We start from the raw sequence: 17995 nt of genomic DNA on the forward strand, positions 1-17995 counted from the left end.
GGGAGAAAAAACTCGACGCATACGAGCATCATGTTATCACTCGCTACACACTAAGGAGGCCACCACAGATTCGTGCTCCTATGCACAAGTACGCACTACTTTCCCCGTGCCAAACTAGTTGCAAAATCGAAATAAAAACAGAAAGCACTGCACAATATGTTAATGCTGAAGGGAGAAAATACTTCAGGTTACGGCTTGATGATAAAGAACTTGTAGTGGGTATGCACAAAGACAAAGCACAGTGTAAAAATGGGAGACGACTCAGTGAGAATGTGAAAACAGACGTGGCTGCAAGCACAATGTTAGGTTAAGGTCAGTTTAAGTCGTCGGCGATCATAGGCCTAACCATTATGATTTTGTTTTTTGAGACGATTCAGTAACCGCCAAAGCGTGCTAAGCACTAGTATTCCGTATATGAAAGTGTAGGTTCGTATTTGTGTCGGAACAAATAAGCACTTTAACAAACCTTTCTATACTTTGCTGTAAACAAAATATCAGCCAAAAGTAGATATACAGAAACCTTTTTGCATTAAACAAAACTTCGATATATTTGCTTTCCAGCCATAGCACAGCAAAGAGTACTAAAAAATTGTTTGAAGGTGCAAAAATATTACATGTACATATTTAAAATTAATTAATTCCAGTTGTCAAACGGATAATTACTTCCCTTTCCAGCAAAAAGCCAACATAAGTATGTTTGCCTTCAACTAGGTTTTTGCTAGCCAATATTTACCCGTATTCAGAGAACACACACAAACAAACACACACACACACACACACACACACATATATATATATATATATATATATATATATATATATATATATATATATATATATATATATATACCATGCATGTGTGTGACTGTATGGAAGTAGGTATTTTAGGTGTGAGGGTACTGTTGCACGTATAGATGTGAGGGTCAAGGTAATAAAACTAAATATTATGGAAACCCATTTCGTAGTCAAGGAACTCGGGCCAATACAACAAATGTTAAGAGAATTATTCTATAGTTGGTGACGAAAGGGTGGCGTATAAAAGGAAAAAAACCTTAAAATCCCACAATGTTCACGCAGTACCTGCAACAGACTAAACCTCACAGAAATAACTCCGTAAAAAATACACAACAAATCTTGCGTGTACTAAGCATAAAAAAGGTTAAAAACAGACGAGTATAAAAATTATAAACGAACATCCTTCTCCGGGAACACTGACGACTGAGGACTTATGAAAAATGAAAAAATGATAAGACTGAAATTTTTAACGTATCCAAATGACAGCAATCATACTCACTAGCGACGTATAAATGAATGAGTGGGCTGGTGATGACGCCCGCGGGGGTGGTCACCACACACTGGAACTCCCCCTCGTTCGAAGCCCGCATCCGACCACGACGATGCGTCACCTGAAAGAAAGGAAAATTAAAGGCGACTACAAAGCCTTTCAATTGCTACCTAAACGTGATTATAGCTCTCTAGTGTTACACAGATAAATCCATACCTTATCTCTCTCTCACACGCACACACAAAAACACAAACACACACGCTTATATATCTGTGTGTGTGTAACTGTTTTCTCCCAAATTCATAGTCTTCAACTGCAAAAGGTGGACGAGCACTGGTACAGAAATCTCCCACGAAATTAACTGCTCCATACTCTTAGACAAAGGGTTCTTCAACGGCACCTCATACTCGCTTACTGACACTATGACATTCACATACCAATTGCTGGCTATCATTGACCATTCTTTCTCATTTCACTTCCTCAGGACTTGAAAAGTTTCCTTAATGTATTCCCCAACACTTCTGAATTATATATTCTTTAAAACAACCTACCACCCTTCTTTCTATTCTAATGCATGATCTGTTTTTATAAAAATCACAATTTTTGAAAGTTAAACTGTATTTTTCCTAACTATACAAACCCGAGGTCCTTTACTTTAGGAATTACTTTCAGCAGCCTACGCTGAAAGTAATTCCTAATGTAAAGGGACGACGGTTTGTATATCGTGTCGGAACAATTGCGTTTTTATTTGTTCACTAAACATCTCATTTCATCCAAACACTACTTAGTTTTATTCCCTCCCTACCTCTAATTTCCACACAATTCCCAACTGACTACCTTTTCCACCCACTTCAAGTCCACCCCCCTTAACTTTTGTTTCAATCAAATAATCATCAGAAATACTTCTGGCAACTCCTCTCCTCACAAATTCATCCATCAACTTTCATTTTCCTCTAATTTGTACTAACACAATATCCAACAAATTTTTCGCCACCATGCCCACTTTCCCAAAAATACTTGAGAAAATTTACCCTAGAAGACATGTATGTCTAATACTCAAGTCCCTTCCCAAACATATTTCTACACTAGACTCCATTCTCATTTACTCCAAGAACTCCATACCTACAAACAAAGCCACCACTTTCTCCGTCACACACACCTTTGAATTTAAGTGACTTAGCCCAAAAACCCTTTCATGCTCCTAACAAACCTAGCTAGGTAAAGTTTCGGACACTGCCAAACACGCCCTAGTACACTCTCAATGTTTTCAATTAAAAGAAATTATACACTCACTATTAAAAAAGTTTCTCTTGCTACATGCAATCTCTCTCTCTCTCTCTCTCTTATATATATATATATATATATATATATATATATATATATATATATATATATATATATATATATATATATATATATATATATATATATTTCTGACATTTTAAATATATGTAGACAATTAAAATCTAATATTCTACTAATGAACAGGATAGCAGCTGGAACATCATAATTCAGATTTATCAATAATAATATTTGCAGTACGTTTTTTATTCCTACATGAAAAAGGCCACATATGTCATTCTATACCATTAGAAACCCTTGATACAATTAATAGAAAATCTATTTAAGAGAGAGAGAGAGAGAGAGAGAGAGAGAGAGAGAGAGAGAGAGAGAGAGAGAGAGAGAGAGAGAGAGAGAGAGAGAGAATGAATTTCATAAAGGACCAAAAGAATAATTTCACCTATATCTCTTCAGATGTAATTAAAAACCGCCGAGGCTGATTCTTATTATATCAAGAGAATTTACATTCAGATGAATAGTGATCACTCACATCTTTAATTTTTCTTCTCTCACTCTTACTTCTCTTTCATCATACAAAGAGGCTGCAACCAAGAATACCACATTCTTCAGAGCTGTAGCTCACAACAGTCGACTAACAATTATGTATACAATTTACTGCTTAGGTCAACAATGGCATGCTGGACTTTTATATCTGTGCTGCGAGGCCATTGTGAGAGAGAGAGAGAGAGAGAGAGAGAGAGAGAGAGAGAGAGAGAGAGAGAGAGAGAGAGAGAGAGAGAGAGAGAGAGAGAGAGAGAGCCTTTAAAAATAATTTTTCTTTCCTTAAACCAGGCTTCTCTAGTCTTCTATTTTTCCTTTTTTTAACTGAGATTTTTTTGGGGGTAATTCGTTGCATTTCTGATGGAAAAGTGAGAATTAATAAAAAAAAAAAAAAAGTCTAAGGGGAATAAAATGGAAAACAAAAGGCACTTGGGCTACAGTTTTTACCCGAGTCACTTTGCTCCACTTACAAGCACACGATACTGAGCTTTTCCTATATATTCCTAATTAAAACTGAACGTAGATCATGGACCTCCTGGTTTTAACAAACTTGAATTCTATAATACAAGCAGATAATTGCACATCAATTTAACAAACTGTAGGTCAATTGTTCTTGAGAATATTTCTGAAGACACATTCCTATGTAAAGCTATGGACCCTTTAGTGTGGCCCTCACCTTGGCCCCAGAGGCCAGGGTTTGAGCCACCTTGAATTTGCTCCACAAGGGCACAAATCATATTAATCTGACAAAATGTTCTTGGGAAGAGGACTTTACTTCGTCCTACAAATTCACATAAAACACCTTGAACGCTAGTGTGGCCCAACCCCAGCTCAGTGGGGCATAGTTTCAACGGATTTGAGGAAACCTGAATAAAAAGAGGACAAAATAATTATACTATAGAGAACAGAAAAGGAAAATTAAAATAAAAAATATGAAATAAAAAAGTAACGCACATTTCAATATATTAATAATAAAAAATGGAGTAAAATCATATGATTGGAGGGAAATTATTTAAAGAGCAAGAATAACAACGGTAGAGAATAAAATTTAATAAGAGGTAAAAAGATAGGATAAACAAGATGGAAATGAAGTATATTAAATGGTAATAAAAAATATCAAAAAGGTGCAGAGAACAGAAAAAAAAAAAAAAAAAAAAAAAAAATTGATCAAAAGACGACTGCTTATCCACACTAGTTTCCTTTGATTCGTCACAAAGATAATGACCCCGCCTTTCGCTACCTTACTTTCAACCACTGCGTCGTGTATGCTTTCGAGAACCTACCTACAGTATGCTAAAGCTCAAGTGATTTTAGGGGTGGGTCAAATGGAAAGACGGAGGGGAGGTTGATGGGGGGTTGGGGTTGGTTATGAGGGTTCCAACAGAAAGGTGCAAACTAGACGAGAGGTGAGAGGACGGTAAGAAAGGCGAGACTGGGAGGGGGGAGGGTTGTGGGGGCCGGGTGGAGAGGTGTAAACACCAGGCGAAAATGACAAAATGATGGAATGAACACTCAAGTGAAAAAAACAGACGCAAGGGGCTTACGTAAGAAACTACAGAGAAGTTACAGAAGTCCTCTGGATCTTAGAGAGAGAGAGAGAGAGAGAGAGAGAGAGAGAGAGAGAGAGAGAGAGAGAGAGAGAGAGAGAGAGAGCTGAAAAATGGGGGAGAAAAGGAGGGAAAGGGGAGCTAAGAGAGAGTAATCATTATAATGTAGGCGAGGAAGGAGGAGGAGGAGGAGGCCTCTCTCTCTCTCTCTCTCTCTCTCTCTTACCTCAAACACACACATACACACACACACACTGGGTCTGCCCTCCACTGTCAACATGGCCTCATATGTATGGTAATGAGCCGAGCCACATGCTGCCATTCCCTTGCACCCACAAACGTCCTCCTTCTGGCCCTCCCTTGTTCTGCAAAGTCCTCTCTCTCTCTCTCTCTCTCTCTCTCTCTCTCTCTCTCTCTCTCTCTCTCTCTCTCTCTCTCTCTCTCTGAATAACAACCGGTGTCCGTTACCCCATCATTTAGTAACAACTATGACATCTTTGTGACGGATATCGTGCACCTCAGTAGTTCAATAAGGTTGTTTCCTTCGGAAGTTCCTGACAGACGCATTTACAAGATTTACGACATTACCTCCCACTGTAATTACAGTAAACAGAACGCTTTTGTTGCTATTCGAGTAGCATCACCGGTGGTGGTAGGGTAGTAGCGGCGGTAGTTGTAGTAGCAAAAGTAGCAACAATAAAAAAAGCTGTTACGTTTACTTTCACTTTCGATTTTTGAAGTTAAAAGGACAATGAGACGTGCAACTGAAGGCCCTTCTCTCGCCCAATACTGAAGACCAAAGAATAATGAAGACTTCATTTACCCACAAGGAAAATACAATCTCAGAGTCTTACAAGTTATAAGAATTAAGAAAACAAATGCAGGGAGAGAATTCCAAAGTATGGTAGTAGAGAGAAAGTCAATGAACGAAGTTTGTCCAGTGCAATCTCAGTTTATTTCTTCCACCTAACAAGAGCCAGACACAAACACACACATATGGGGCAATACACGAGAGCATACCGTATGTATGTTCGCATGTACTGACCGAGGGCATAAATATAGTTATTGTAAATATCTACATATACTTGGCGGTCCTCTGAAAATGGCTTGGCAATGAAGCCGAAACTAGTCAGGATATAAACACCTTTCTCGTTTTTCCGTGTGGTTATATATATATATATATATATATATATATATATATATATATATATATATATATATATATATATATATATATATATATATATATATATATATATATATATAAATATATATATATTTGACCAAACTCTGCTTATTTATATTAGGTTATATAATATATATATAAATATATCTTTCATTATATATAGTGTATAAACCTGTGAAAACATGAAGGTTTAACTGTAAAGTAATTTGACCAAACTCTGCTTCATTTACAAATAACAAACATTCCTAACGGAATTATTGAAAAGCACTTAATGCCTTCTGAGCATTACATCACTCACTGTTAAAATATGGTCCGAACAGCACCAAAACCACTCTTTCAAATGTTAAGATTATACTTCATGGAAGGAAAAAAATTTACTATATTGAAATCAATGGGTGCCCTATTTATTAGAAGAACCAACAATTTCAAGAACGTAAATAAAGCAATAAGGAAACACAATAATTGGCTCTAAAACTTCGGAAAACATAACACAGGTTATAAGCACTGTAAAGTAATGCTTGCGCGCTTAAACTACGAAAAGGAACAGTGGTGTTAAATTATAAAAAAAAAGGTCCGTGCATCTCTCACCTTATACATATGCAAACATTTTTGTGCTTTTAACATATCTGAGTGAATGCCATTGTAAAAATCCTTAAATGGAAGCTTATCGATATGAAGTTAACTATTAGGTTATTTATATCAACAAACATACACTGATGCTAAATTACGAGTCACGGTTTTCATTTTGTTCTGTCAAAGGCCTTGCCCAACAAAAATGAGCATTACACAATTCTTATTTAAAATTACAAGGAACAGAGATAGACATGGGGACCAATGTAATTAAATGTCTAATGAAATAACGCCGATTGAAAACTGACGGTTAAAAATAGAGATTTCTAAATATAAGAATATAAACATCAGACCACCTTTTCGTCAATGTTGGTCTTCGACTACTATAACTTTATTGCTGTGAACTTATGAATATTTCAAATGATTTTATATGTCCAGTAATCCTACTTTTTGAAAGTGAGTTGTACAAATGTTAAGATTACCTGACTTGAGAAAACTATGGATGGAAGTTAATAATGAACTTCTAAATATTTCGGATGTGTGAATGCGTGGAGAAGGAGTTTCCGGAAAACAATGGGTGTTTTCACCTATTCATTAGAATCACTCGAACGGCCACCAACGACTTCACTCATGACGTTAAATTCTTCGTTTTTCAAAGCAGTTCCTGTGAAATTCAGGTGATGGCCAACCGTTCCAGACCGTTCCGAATATTCCATACCACTGTCAAGATCGATCCAGCCTTCCATAAAGATGATGGTGAGATCGAACTAAACCCTCTAGATTACGAAGCCCGGATCGAACAACATATTCCAGATTACGACGCTGAGAGAGAGAGAGAGAGAGAGAGAGAGAGAGAGAGAGAGAGAGAGAGAGAGAGAGAGAGAGAGAGAGAGAGAGAGCTAAAAAGTGATTTAGAAGAACAACAGATCAAACTTCAGCAAGATCGCTATCATTATTTTCCGTACAGTCACAACTTTCTGTCACAACTTTTTGCCTTGCAGCTGCAAAATCTGACGAACATAAACACATAAATACAAATACAGTACGAAATAATTGTTTGTGCTTTTGACAACATACATACATATCTGAGTGAGTGTGTGCATAATTTACAAATTCAATTCGGCCGACTTCGTTGTAAAACGAACGCATATCAGTTAATGGAACCCAAATCGATAAGGAAGTTAACTATTAGGTTATTTATATCAACAAACAAACACTGATGATAAATTACGACCATAAACCACGCTTTCATTTTGTTCTGTCGAAGGCTTCTTGCCCAACAAAAAATTATCTACAGTTACACCAATTCTTATTTAAGAAAAGGTAAGGCCTGTACTGCCAACAGAGAGACCCAATGTAATGAAATGTCTAATCGAAATAACACCGATTTATACATCACGGTTACTTCTCTGGACGAGTTAAAAAATAGAGATTTCTGGGTATAAGAATTTAAACACGCCTCTGACCTGCGACCACCTTTTCGTCAATGTTGTTTCCTCTTCGATTTATTCCTCTACTTCGAGCATTTCCTTATATCGCTCATACCAGTTAGTTATTTTACGTACATTATTTTCGTATGTGATACATAAAGTTAAGCCATGTTCCTCCACAGACATGAAAGAAAATAAGGCGAATTAGACTACTCTACAGTGAACGTCCGTGGATGTTCTCAGGAGAGGAAAAAGGTCCCCATTCCAACTGCCTGCTTTTAAGGACAGAGAGAGAGAGAGAGAGAGAGAGAGAGAGAGAGAGAGAGAGAGAGAGAGAGAGAGAGAGAGAGAGAGAGAGAGAGAATTCTTTTGCTATAAACTTTTTAAGCTTCGTGCGCCTAGGGTTACTTGCAAGGTTTGAAAAAAAATCTGTGGCAAAGAGTAAAATCTATAATAACAGATATACTAGGCACAAGATAATAACATAAAAACATGACACTATTGAAACATGATACTATTATTGAAAAAATCTGTAGGAAAGTGTAAAATCTATAACAGATATACTAGGCACAAGATAATCATAACATAAAACACCTGATACTATTATCGAACTGTTGTAAACTTATTCTACAACCAACAAAAAACTGGAATGTTTCCTTAAAGTATAATAATGAAACAACTGCACGTGATAAACGAAGTATCAGAAACTATAAGGCTTACGGAAGACCATGGATGTATCAATACTTTCCAAAGAACTAAAGCATTCAAATAACTGACACTCTGATCGAGCAGCAAAACATCCCTTACGATCCAACAAATCTCTCTCACATTTGGGAATTCTCCAGATGCTTCGCTGTTTCTGTATGGGAAGCAGTTCCCATAGATTCGTTAAACTCTCTGCCAAAGTGCAAGGTAAGATCTGTTTCACCTGGATGATGAAACTCTCCGTAGCGCATTCAGAAGACAGTGCTCCTATTGTGTGGTTTACAAAATGAGATTATGTACTCGAGGGGTTGGTGAACGAAATCTTTAAAAGGTGTAAAACGGCATTCGCCATTCGTCTGTCACTTCTCAATGAAACAAAACACATCTAACCACATGTGTCCAAACATACACACGCATGAACATATACATGAAATGTTTGTAATTATTCCTCTACAGTGACCCATTTCTGTTCTTTTTTATTACAGCCTCACTTCTTTTCACACTTTGTATGTTCAGGTTATTTCCCGCGGGTCTTGGAAAGAGTTCCTTCCTGTATCAATTTAATAATACAAAAAAAAAAAAAAAGCTCTACCGCAGTTTCTCTATAATAAACTTATTTGTCCCTGGCAAGAATACTGGTTCTAAATAGGTGAAGCACTTCTCTTGTCTTCCATGGAGACACGTGCCATCATTCTGTCGTCTGACCCTCACCTCACCTCTTCACTTTGCCTACACTGAATTCATGACTGAATTTCTTTTCCCTGACTTTTAAACTTCACGCACTTCTTTTTTCTGACTTCTCCCTTCACTACGCCCACCAAAATACTGAACAGTCTTTCCTCTTCTGTCTCATACCCACTTTACAACAAACCAGTCACTCTCCTGTCTAAATATCCTAATACATTCTTGGCTTCCTTCATAAAAAACACTTCTAAGGTTCTTAAATAATTTTTTCAAACCAGAAATTTGATCCACAGACTGTCCTCCTTGACGTAACCCAAAATGTTCTTTCCCTATGAATCCGTCCATCCATTTTCTTATCTTTAAAATCAAAATCGCACCGTACACCTTTCCAGGCATACTAAGTAAAAATATGGCCCTATAATTCTCACATTCACCTGCATTGTCTTTACAGTTGTACATAAGAGCAATTATTCCTCTCATCCAAAGCTGGAATAATTTTTCCCACTCATAATATCTTACAAACACTAGTCAGCTATTCAATCACGCAATCACCACTGCCATGTAATATCCCACTTGGAATCCCACCAAATGTTGCTTTTCCCATCTCCCACCTCTTTACAGTATATACATACACACATATATATACATACAACTGAAATAAATTTTCGGTTTACAAACTTACTATAAGAAATTTCCACCCAACAACTTTTGTACGCCTTTTCTTGCACTCCAACGGTCATTTATTAACTTACTGTACTTTTTTGCCTGTGAACTGATAATATTTTATGTTTCTCATGAATACTTCGCCTTTTAATCTGATGTCGTCTGGCTATTTTATATAAAAAATATTTTGACAGAAAATGCTGTCTTGAATTATTTTAAGTATTCAATCTCAAACCGTGAGTTTCCTTACCGTAAGAAATATTGCTTCTGTAACCGAGTGGTGTTTCTTAGCTTTCCCTTCCGTGCAGCTAAGATCAAAAACAATACTCTGGACGCTCTCTCCAATTTTATAAGCATTTCTTGGCTGCGTAAGTTTAACTACTGTCATTCCATTTACCATCACGCGATGGATTTCTAATCCCGCATTTTGTCTTGGAATTCCTTACACTTAACGGAGAGGACCTTAACATCGCTGGGTGTTAGAATGGATAGAATATAACATTTAGGCCGAAGGCCAAGCGCTGGGACCTATGAGGCCAGTGTTTGGCTTTACATTATGTTCTTCTCCTTCCTATTTCTTTAAATTTTCATTCAAGCCGAATAATGATCAAGGCATTAATCCCTCTGTTCCATCAGCAATTTCATAGAAAAGTATAAAATACTTAAGCGAAAAGCATAACTCATTGCGTCAATTGGTGCCGCTGGCTTGAAAATAATACAGCAAGATCAACCTCGCCACTGCCCAGACACAAATGCGCATGTACTAACCAGCTTGTATTTCTAACGAGGGGTTGGATCTCCTGACCACAGAGAGGTACTGCACTTTTCTACATATTTTCTCCATATTCAATCCTTATATAATATATATATATATATATATATATATATATATATATATATATATATATATATATATATATATATATATATATATATATATATATATATATATATATATATATATATATATATAATATATCTCAAGGTGAAATATATATATATATAGATCGCCGACACTGAGTTTTCGTTTGTATTTCGAGACCTGGTTACTGTGACCAGGTCTTGAAATACAGACAAAATCTCAGGTGTCGACGATCTTTCCTTTCACCTCTCCTGCGAGCGTTTCTTGTTTATATGCCAAGCAAAGGGACCATTGTGGTGCTGGGTGAATATACATATACATATATATATGCGTGTGTGTGTGTGTGTGTGTGTGTGTACATGAAATCTATAACAACTCTTAGAGCCCTGTATAATTTTATTTCATTTCCTATTCTTTCCTTGCGTATCATACGCCCCAAGGGAGAAATGAATGTTGGCTTTATTCGCTACAGCACACTTGACGAATGTAACCATCTCCCAGGGTTTGGAGCTAGCAAGTGCATTATGTTTTATTTGTTTCGCTACGGACACTCATAAAATGCTAGGGTACCCACACACCCTATTTAATCAAGACAGGATCTGCGCCTATTTGTTCTGGTGAAGAACCGAGGACTCGACTGTAAATTAACTGAAATTCTTCAGATGTTTTCCAGAGTTTTACTTGGTGTTTTCCCACTCTGCCAACGAACGTGAATGCATCAAGAGAATCTCAAATTTTTCCCAAAGGAATGTATCACACGCCACAAATTTTCCCTGAAGGAATGTATCACACGCCACAGTTTCAGAAGGCCTCTAGAATTAAAATGAAAATTCATTAACGCTTCAAACTGATGTTTCCTAGCCTGAGTTTCCTTACTCTCAAACAACTCTCCCCATTATTTTCTACAAAGATTTTCTAAGTGACGAATTCTATTTTCTAAACATTGGTAATTTTGCTTTGAACACCTAAGGCCGGGTATTCATGATCAGGTTTACCTGTCAGTTCACCTGCGACCGTTCGAAGGATGAACCTCCACATGACAAAATAGAACTGTCAGTCGGACTGTCAACTCGAGGACATCGTCCTCAGTTCTCGCCTCGTCTCCGTCGAGGTAACACAGTATACAGCATATGGGCATCGCTGGCTGATGAAGAGTGGAGCTAGCTGCTGCGACAATTCAATTAATAATAGGAAAGAAGCAAAAAGGCTTAACAGAGCATAATCTAATATTGCCTATTAAAGAGAGATGTCCATTTTCATACAATATTAATGAATAAGTGTAAATTAGAACTGCGAGTTGGTTCAGTTATTTATGAAACGAACCTTGAAGCCTACTTCCTCAGTAACACCTTTCACTAAAATGCAAGACATTTGCCTAAATTGTTTGTATCAAATGGAAATATATTTTTTAATTTTCTATTAGATGACTCTGACTCACAACGGTCAACAAACAGCACTGCAGGGTCTAACAATGAAATGAAATAGGCCTATGCATATGTTATTCATATTCTGGTCAGAGTGGCCGAGATCCTTCCCAGGTGAAATCCGGCGGCGAACTGTCATGAAATCGTTGCTGACCCTCAAGTCTGCACATGCAATCACCTGTCAGTCGGTCGGAAGAACTTAAGGTAATTCCATCAGTTCATCCGTTCTGGTGAGTGGACTGACTCCGCCCATAAACTGCCGTCTACACGTAAGTTTTAACGCCACATTCGATGAACTGACAGGTAAACCTGATCGTGATTACCCGGCCTTAGGCATCATTTTTTGTGCCTGCGTCCTCTTGAGTTAGTGCGTCCTATTCGTTTCGGAGAGAGGAAGCATCCTGCAATGCTCAATTCAAAGGCCATGCTTCTATAACTTCCTCGAAGTATCAGTTTTTTTTTTTTTTTAACAAATTTAATTATGAACTTAGCTATCTTTCTAATCTCAAATATTTAAAATCCGTTTTCCTGTTTTTCTTGACAAATTATTCCTTTTTCAAAAATGGCCATTCATTCTGCTGACGCATATATGGTATATTCATTGTTCCAAACGTATGAACAAATTTCTAAGACTAAAATAAAAGAAGAAAGTGTGATTTTATTGATACAAAGTTTGAACGATGCTGAAAATATCCTATCGTCGCTATTTCACGATAACAAACTGACCAGGGTATCCGAACGTATTGTCGACACTACTAGTGAGCCACTCAACAAATAAACACACAAACCTTCCAAGACAGTTAGCCAAGTTTCTCCTACACATACGGTACATGCGGCTGACAAAATAATGTTTAAAGCAAAATAGGCCATTCATCAAGGTAATATTTACAATATGCTTAGAAAGATAAATATGGCCTTTAAAACACAATATTCTCTAGACACTAAACTTCACACTTTCCGTATTTTACTGAGTTTACTAATATCAGGACCACGGATGCTGATCTTTGTGTAAGAGACCATTTATCCGTTAACCTGCATTTCGTTTGAAATCCGGTCATTCTGCATTTTACAACGTAACCTAGCGGCAATCTACGCGGAAAAAACAACAACAACAGAGTACATTACTGGCAACTGAGAGCATAGTTCTTGAGATCTGACTGGATCATGACTATGCTTCATAAAGAGGACATACAAAAGATTTGACATTAGTTGATGAAATCCAATAAATACAAGCCACTTTATAACGCCAAATTTGGACACACCTTACACGTAACCTACAAGACCATGAAAACCTACCACTGCGTAATTGGAGTGAATCCAAAGTTGCATTAAAAGGCCCTACTGTATGGTCAAGAGTTATGTGTATTCCCGTCAAAAGGGATATACAGATCTCTAAACGGTTATTTCAGTTAGCGTGGAAGAACAGTTCGCCTACCAAATGTACACGATTTCAAGAACAAAATCGTTTAGGTCCAAGATCTACAGTACAAATGTCTAAGGTCTACATATTCTAGAACCTTGGATGACTTGAAAACAGGAGTGCAAGTTATTCTTCACGAACAGGAAGCATGTGATTTATTCAGTGGACCAAGGAAAGATATTTGCTATGTGCACACGTAATTGTTTGAAGTGACCTGCATCACATTCAGGGAGCGGGTCACCATTTCATCATCATCGCCTAGAACGTCGTGAGAGGCAAAGGACCTCTTATGAATTTCTGCCACTCACATCCTTAGGGTGCTTCACCTTCCAAGAATCTTCAGTCTCCAGTCTCAGTTCTCGTCGAAGTAGGTCCAGATCTTCCAACTCTTCTGGTGGCCAGAAGATACTCACCAACTTCACCCACCCTTCACCATCACCTCATTCACATAAAGAACTTTCGTCATTTCCCTTACAGTGTTATTTCTAACTCTATCCTGCCATCTGACTCCTAATATTCGTCATGAAGCTTTACTCTCTAATTGGCCAAATTTTTAAAATTTAGCTTTACCTTTTCCAGACAAAAATTGCCAAAGTAAAATTCCCCTAATATGTGGAAGCTGGGTATGGCACAAGCATAGCGACAAAATGGCATGTGTCCTGGCACAGTTTTAGCATCGGTGGGGGAAAACAATAACAATAAAAATACTACGTTATATTCGATTTCATTTTCAAATGACAAAAAACAGCCCATAAAAATCGCCATCTAGCTCAAGGGAACCTATCCGATAACACCTAGTCAAGCAAAATACTACCGAAAGTTTCTGAAGAATCGCACTTGTTGCGTTTTCGTTTTTTTACCAAGTATCCCCGTTGGAGTAAAGTTGACTGAAAACTGAAAATTTTATCGCATCTACTTCAAAATCACTTAATAAATTATGAACCACAAGTACCTTTATAAGCTTTAGAATGGACTTCATCGAATGCAAGTGAAAAATTACCTTGTAAGAGAGGAAATTTATTGAATGACAAAAGACAATCAACATTTGGTACAGGTAGTACCATCGCAAATTTGTCAGCAGTCATATAGGCTACTACAGTACAAGGAACGAATTGAAACACCGTGGAAGTTATCGTCACATCAACAGTCACAGCAACTTTAAGTCTATACTAAACACACGTAGTTTTACACCAATTTCAGAAAAGGTAACGACATCGAAAGATTTCAGTGCTAAGAACCATCATTAAATTGACAAACGTATATTGAAACGTTCTCAAGAGACCCACTACACACGTGTTCTGAGGTAAAAAATATGACCGCATGATATATATATATATATATATATATATATATATATATATATATATATATATATATATATATATATATATATATATATATATATATATATATATATATATATATATATATATATATATATATATATATATATATATATATATATATATATATATATTGTCCTCGTTCATCAAGGAATATTCTTGAAGAATATAAACTGAGCAAATGAACATCTGAGCACAGGTGGGCATGTTCAAGGTGTGCGACGGCGTCAGTGATTGTAAGTGTTGTCGTTGTCGTGGCATGGTGTCGAGAGCCTTTGGGTTTGCTGCCTCCAGACCTCAAAGTTTCCCTTCCTCGCCTCCTCCAAAACTTCAGCCAAATCCTGTATCGACTAAATCATAAACTGTTGCGCAGTGCCCAACTATCACAAGCCACCCCTCCCCTATCCTCCTTTCTCTCGCCTTACTGCGAGCGGTACCATCGAAAGAATTCTCTCTCTCTCTCTCTTTCTCTCTCATTTAGCCAAAATAAAACTGACGTGCATCGAACCGAAGTTATGGGACGAAGGTCTCGCAGAGAATGTTGGTTACGGATGGCCGATGAGGTGACGATTTCGAAATGACAACGTTTCGGTAAGAATAAAAGTAAGAGGAGCAAACTGTCACTTCAGATTTGAGTTCCTGGATGAACATAATAGGGAGATACCAAATTCCGAATCAGAGCTAATGGTCGAATTTAATTCCCTTGTTGAGAGTCGATTCCATGGATGATGAATACTGGCTAGTGGATGAGTTCATACTTCTTGGATGGCGAGCCCTAGCTGCAAGTCACAGCCACGGATTTCATCCTGGTTGAAAGTCAAGTTCACGATGTGCAATCCTAGCTGCAAGTCACGACGTGTTTGTTAGAAGTCGCACTCAAGGGCGGTGAATAGATAGATGTCAGCTGGCCGCTGATTTCGAAGCTGGAGCTCACTGAAGGATAACTGACTGGAGCTGAAAATCAAGTTAATGGATAACACATCCTAACTGCGGGTGGAGCTTCGGGATAGTAACTCCTAGGGGGAAGTCGTGTTCAGTGAGATTTGATGCCAAGTATGCCATATTTATGAATGGCGAATCCTCGGTGGAAGCCGGATTTATGGATGGTGGATCGTAGCTGGAAGCTCGGTTTAAGGATCAGGAAATCTAGCTGGAAGTCGATTTTATGAACAGTGATTCCTGGAAAGAAGAGCTGACTAAAAACTTAACGTGGAAACGGGGTCAAAGGCCATATACGGAATTCAAATACTGTATATACTGCAAAGAAATTTGGACTGCCGCCTCACATCAGTGTAGAAAAACCAGGCAATCCATAAACATCCTTATCCAATCTTTCATCAATTAAGATAACAAACATCAAGCCTTCTTATTTCCCCAAGTTATCCGATCTGGATCTGAGTCGAAAATGCGTCACACTTTACTCAACAATGGTTTCTATGATTCTTGAAGAATTTTAAACATCACACGATGGCGCCCGGAGGGCTAACATTCGCGAATCTCATTCAAATCTCTTTACGTACACTGCAAGCAACCCCGTAAAACGCATGCGCACTCTCCCACATACACCTACACACGCGTGCTGACATGTGTGACGTCACCCACAATGGCCCACTTGATGGCAATCCATCGGAAAGGATCAAAAAGATAACAAGCAAGCTTGCCCAAACTGAAAACATATTGCTTCAACCTTGGGAATAAAAAAAAATACTCTTAACCACCGGGTTCTTTGCCTACACACACATGAACTCTAATCCTAAAGAAAATGACAATACTAATACTAATACTAGGTTCCGACAACATATAACTTAATTTTTGTTGAAATAACAGCATATAGTTTGAATATTTCTACATGTTTACGCATACTTTACTCTAAAACCATCACGTATAAAGGGTTGAAATATATTGCCACAGAGCATATTATTCATATAAATCCACAATATTCCATGATGATATAAGAGGTTACTATTCTTAACTGCACTTGCTATGCCATAAACAAACATGAATGAATATATCACCACAGCAACTACGTAAGAGAGAGAGAGAGAGAGAGAGAGAGAGAGAGAGAGAGAGAGAGAGAGAGAGAGAGAGAGCAAAACATCCAATAAGAAGAATCTTGTTCATCTGCTTCAGCTAACAAGGAGGCCTGAAGAAGCAGTCATCAGGAAGAGAAGGAAGGCAAGTCTTGGTGCAATTTTCAGTCAGGTTCAAGAGACATCACCAGGTGTGGCAAAGACAGATGTATCACATGAACACTTCACTTCCTTTCTCTATACGGTGAGGCTGAGTCGGGAATCAAGCCGGCCCAAAGGATTAAAACTGAGCATAGGGACCCACACTGAGAGAGCTTGCTCATCAAACTGAATCTCAAGGAAAGACGGTATACACAGGTTATAGAAAAAAACTATGCATGACCAACATCGTTAGTATTCCTGTTAAGTTGACATTAAACCAAACCACTTTACATCTCACCAGAAATATGATCACGAACGCCCAAATGAGCTGCCTTCACGGAATTCAGTGATTCTGACTTACTCATGTTAATGGTTAACATCAGGACTGCAAGCGTATTTGAGCCAAAGTTTTACGGGGTCATTCTATTTACTCCATAAAGCGACTGTTAACCCTCATAGTATTTGAAGGGTCTTTCCCATTTCTTGGAAATGCAGAAAACTAAAGAAAACCATAAATGTTACTGGTAAAAGTCCTCCTCTATTCTCTGGAAGTAAATATGTGGAGCCACCTCAACTTTCCACTCTCGTTCTTCTTCCACTGTCTTTTCCTTTTCTTAGTCAAAATGAACAATATCCAGCAATGCCAAAAACCTGACACTAATCAATCAATAGCCTCTTCCCAGAGGCCTTACCTTAGTGATGTTGAGATGGCCGTCGGGGGTGACGTAATACCTCCGCCGATCATCCACCGAGACGTTATTGAGTCTCCAATCGACGTTGATCCATTCGTAGGGCGAGGGCGTCCGCGGAGCCTGGGTGTGGGCGCTGCCGCCGCTGCTGCTGCCACTCCCCCCGCCACCAGT

The 17995-nt window shown here is 37.9% G+C and overlaps 1 protein-coding gene across 4 annotated transcripts in view; it reads right to left on the bottom strand.

Annotated features, from left to right (window-relative positions):
• Nucleotides 1-17995, bottom strand: part of LOC136854671 (protogenin B-like) — a 507887-nt gene that overhangs the window by 189673 nt on the left and 300219 nt on the right. For all 4 annotated transcript variants that reach the window (XM_067131267.1, XM_067131266.1, XM_067131269.1 and 1 more), the window contains 2 exons: nucleotides 17825-17995; nucleotides 1295-1406 (listed from right to left, as the gene is read on the bottom strand). The exon at nucleotides 17825-17995 is cut by the window's right edge and continues 119 nt beyond it. In XM_067131267.1, the coding sequence (XP_066987368.1) occupies nucleotides 1295-1406; nucleotides 17825-17995 (283 nt within the window). The remainder of the gene's footprint in view (nucleotides 1-1294; nucleotides 1407-17824) is intronic.

This window comes from Macrobrachium rosenbergii, chromosome 29, assembly GCF_040412425.1.
Source record: "Macrobrachium rosenbergii isolate ZJJX-2024 chromosome 29, ASM4041242v1, whole genome shotgun sequence".
NCBI lineage: Eukaryota > Metazoa > Arthropoda > Malacostraca > Decapoda > Palaemonidae > Macrobrachium > Macrobrachium rosenbergii.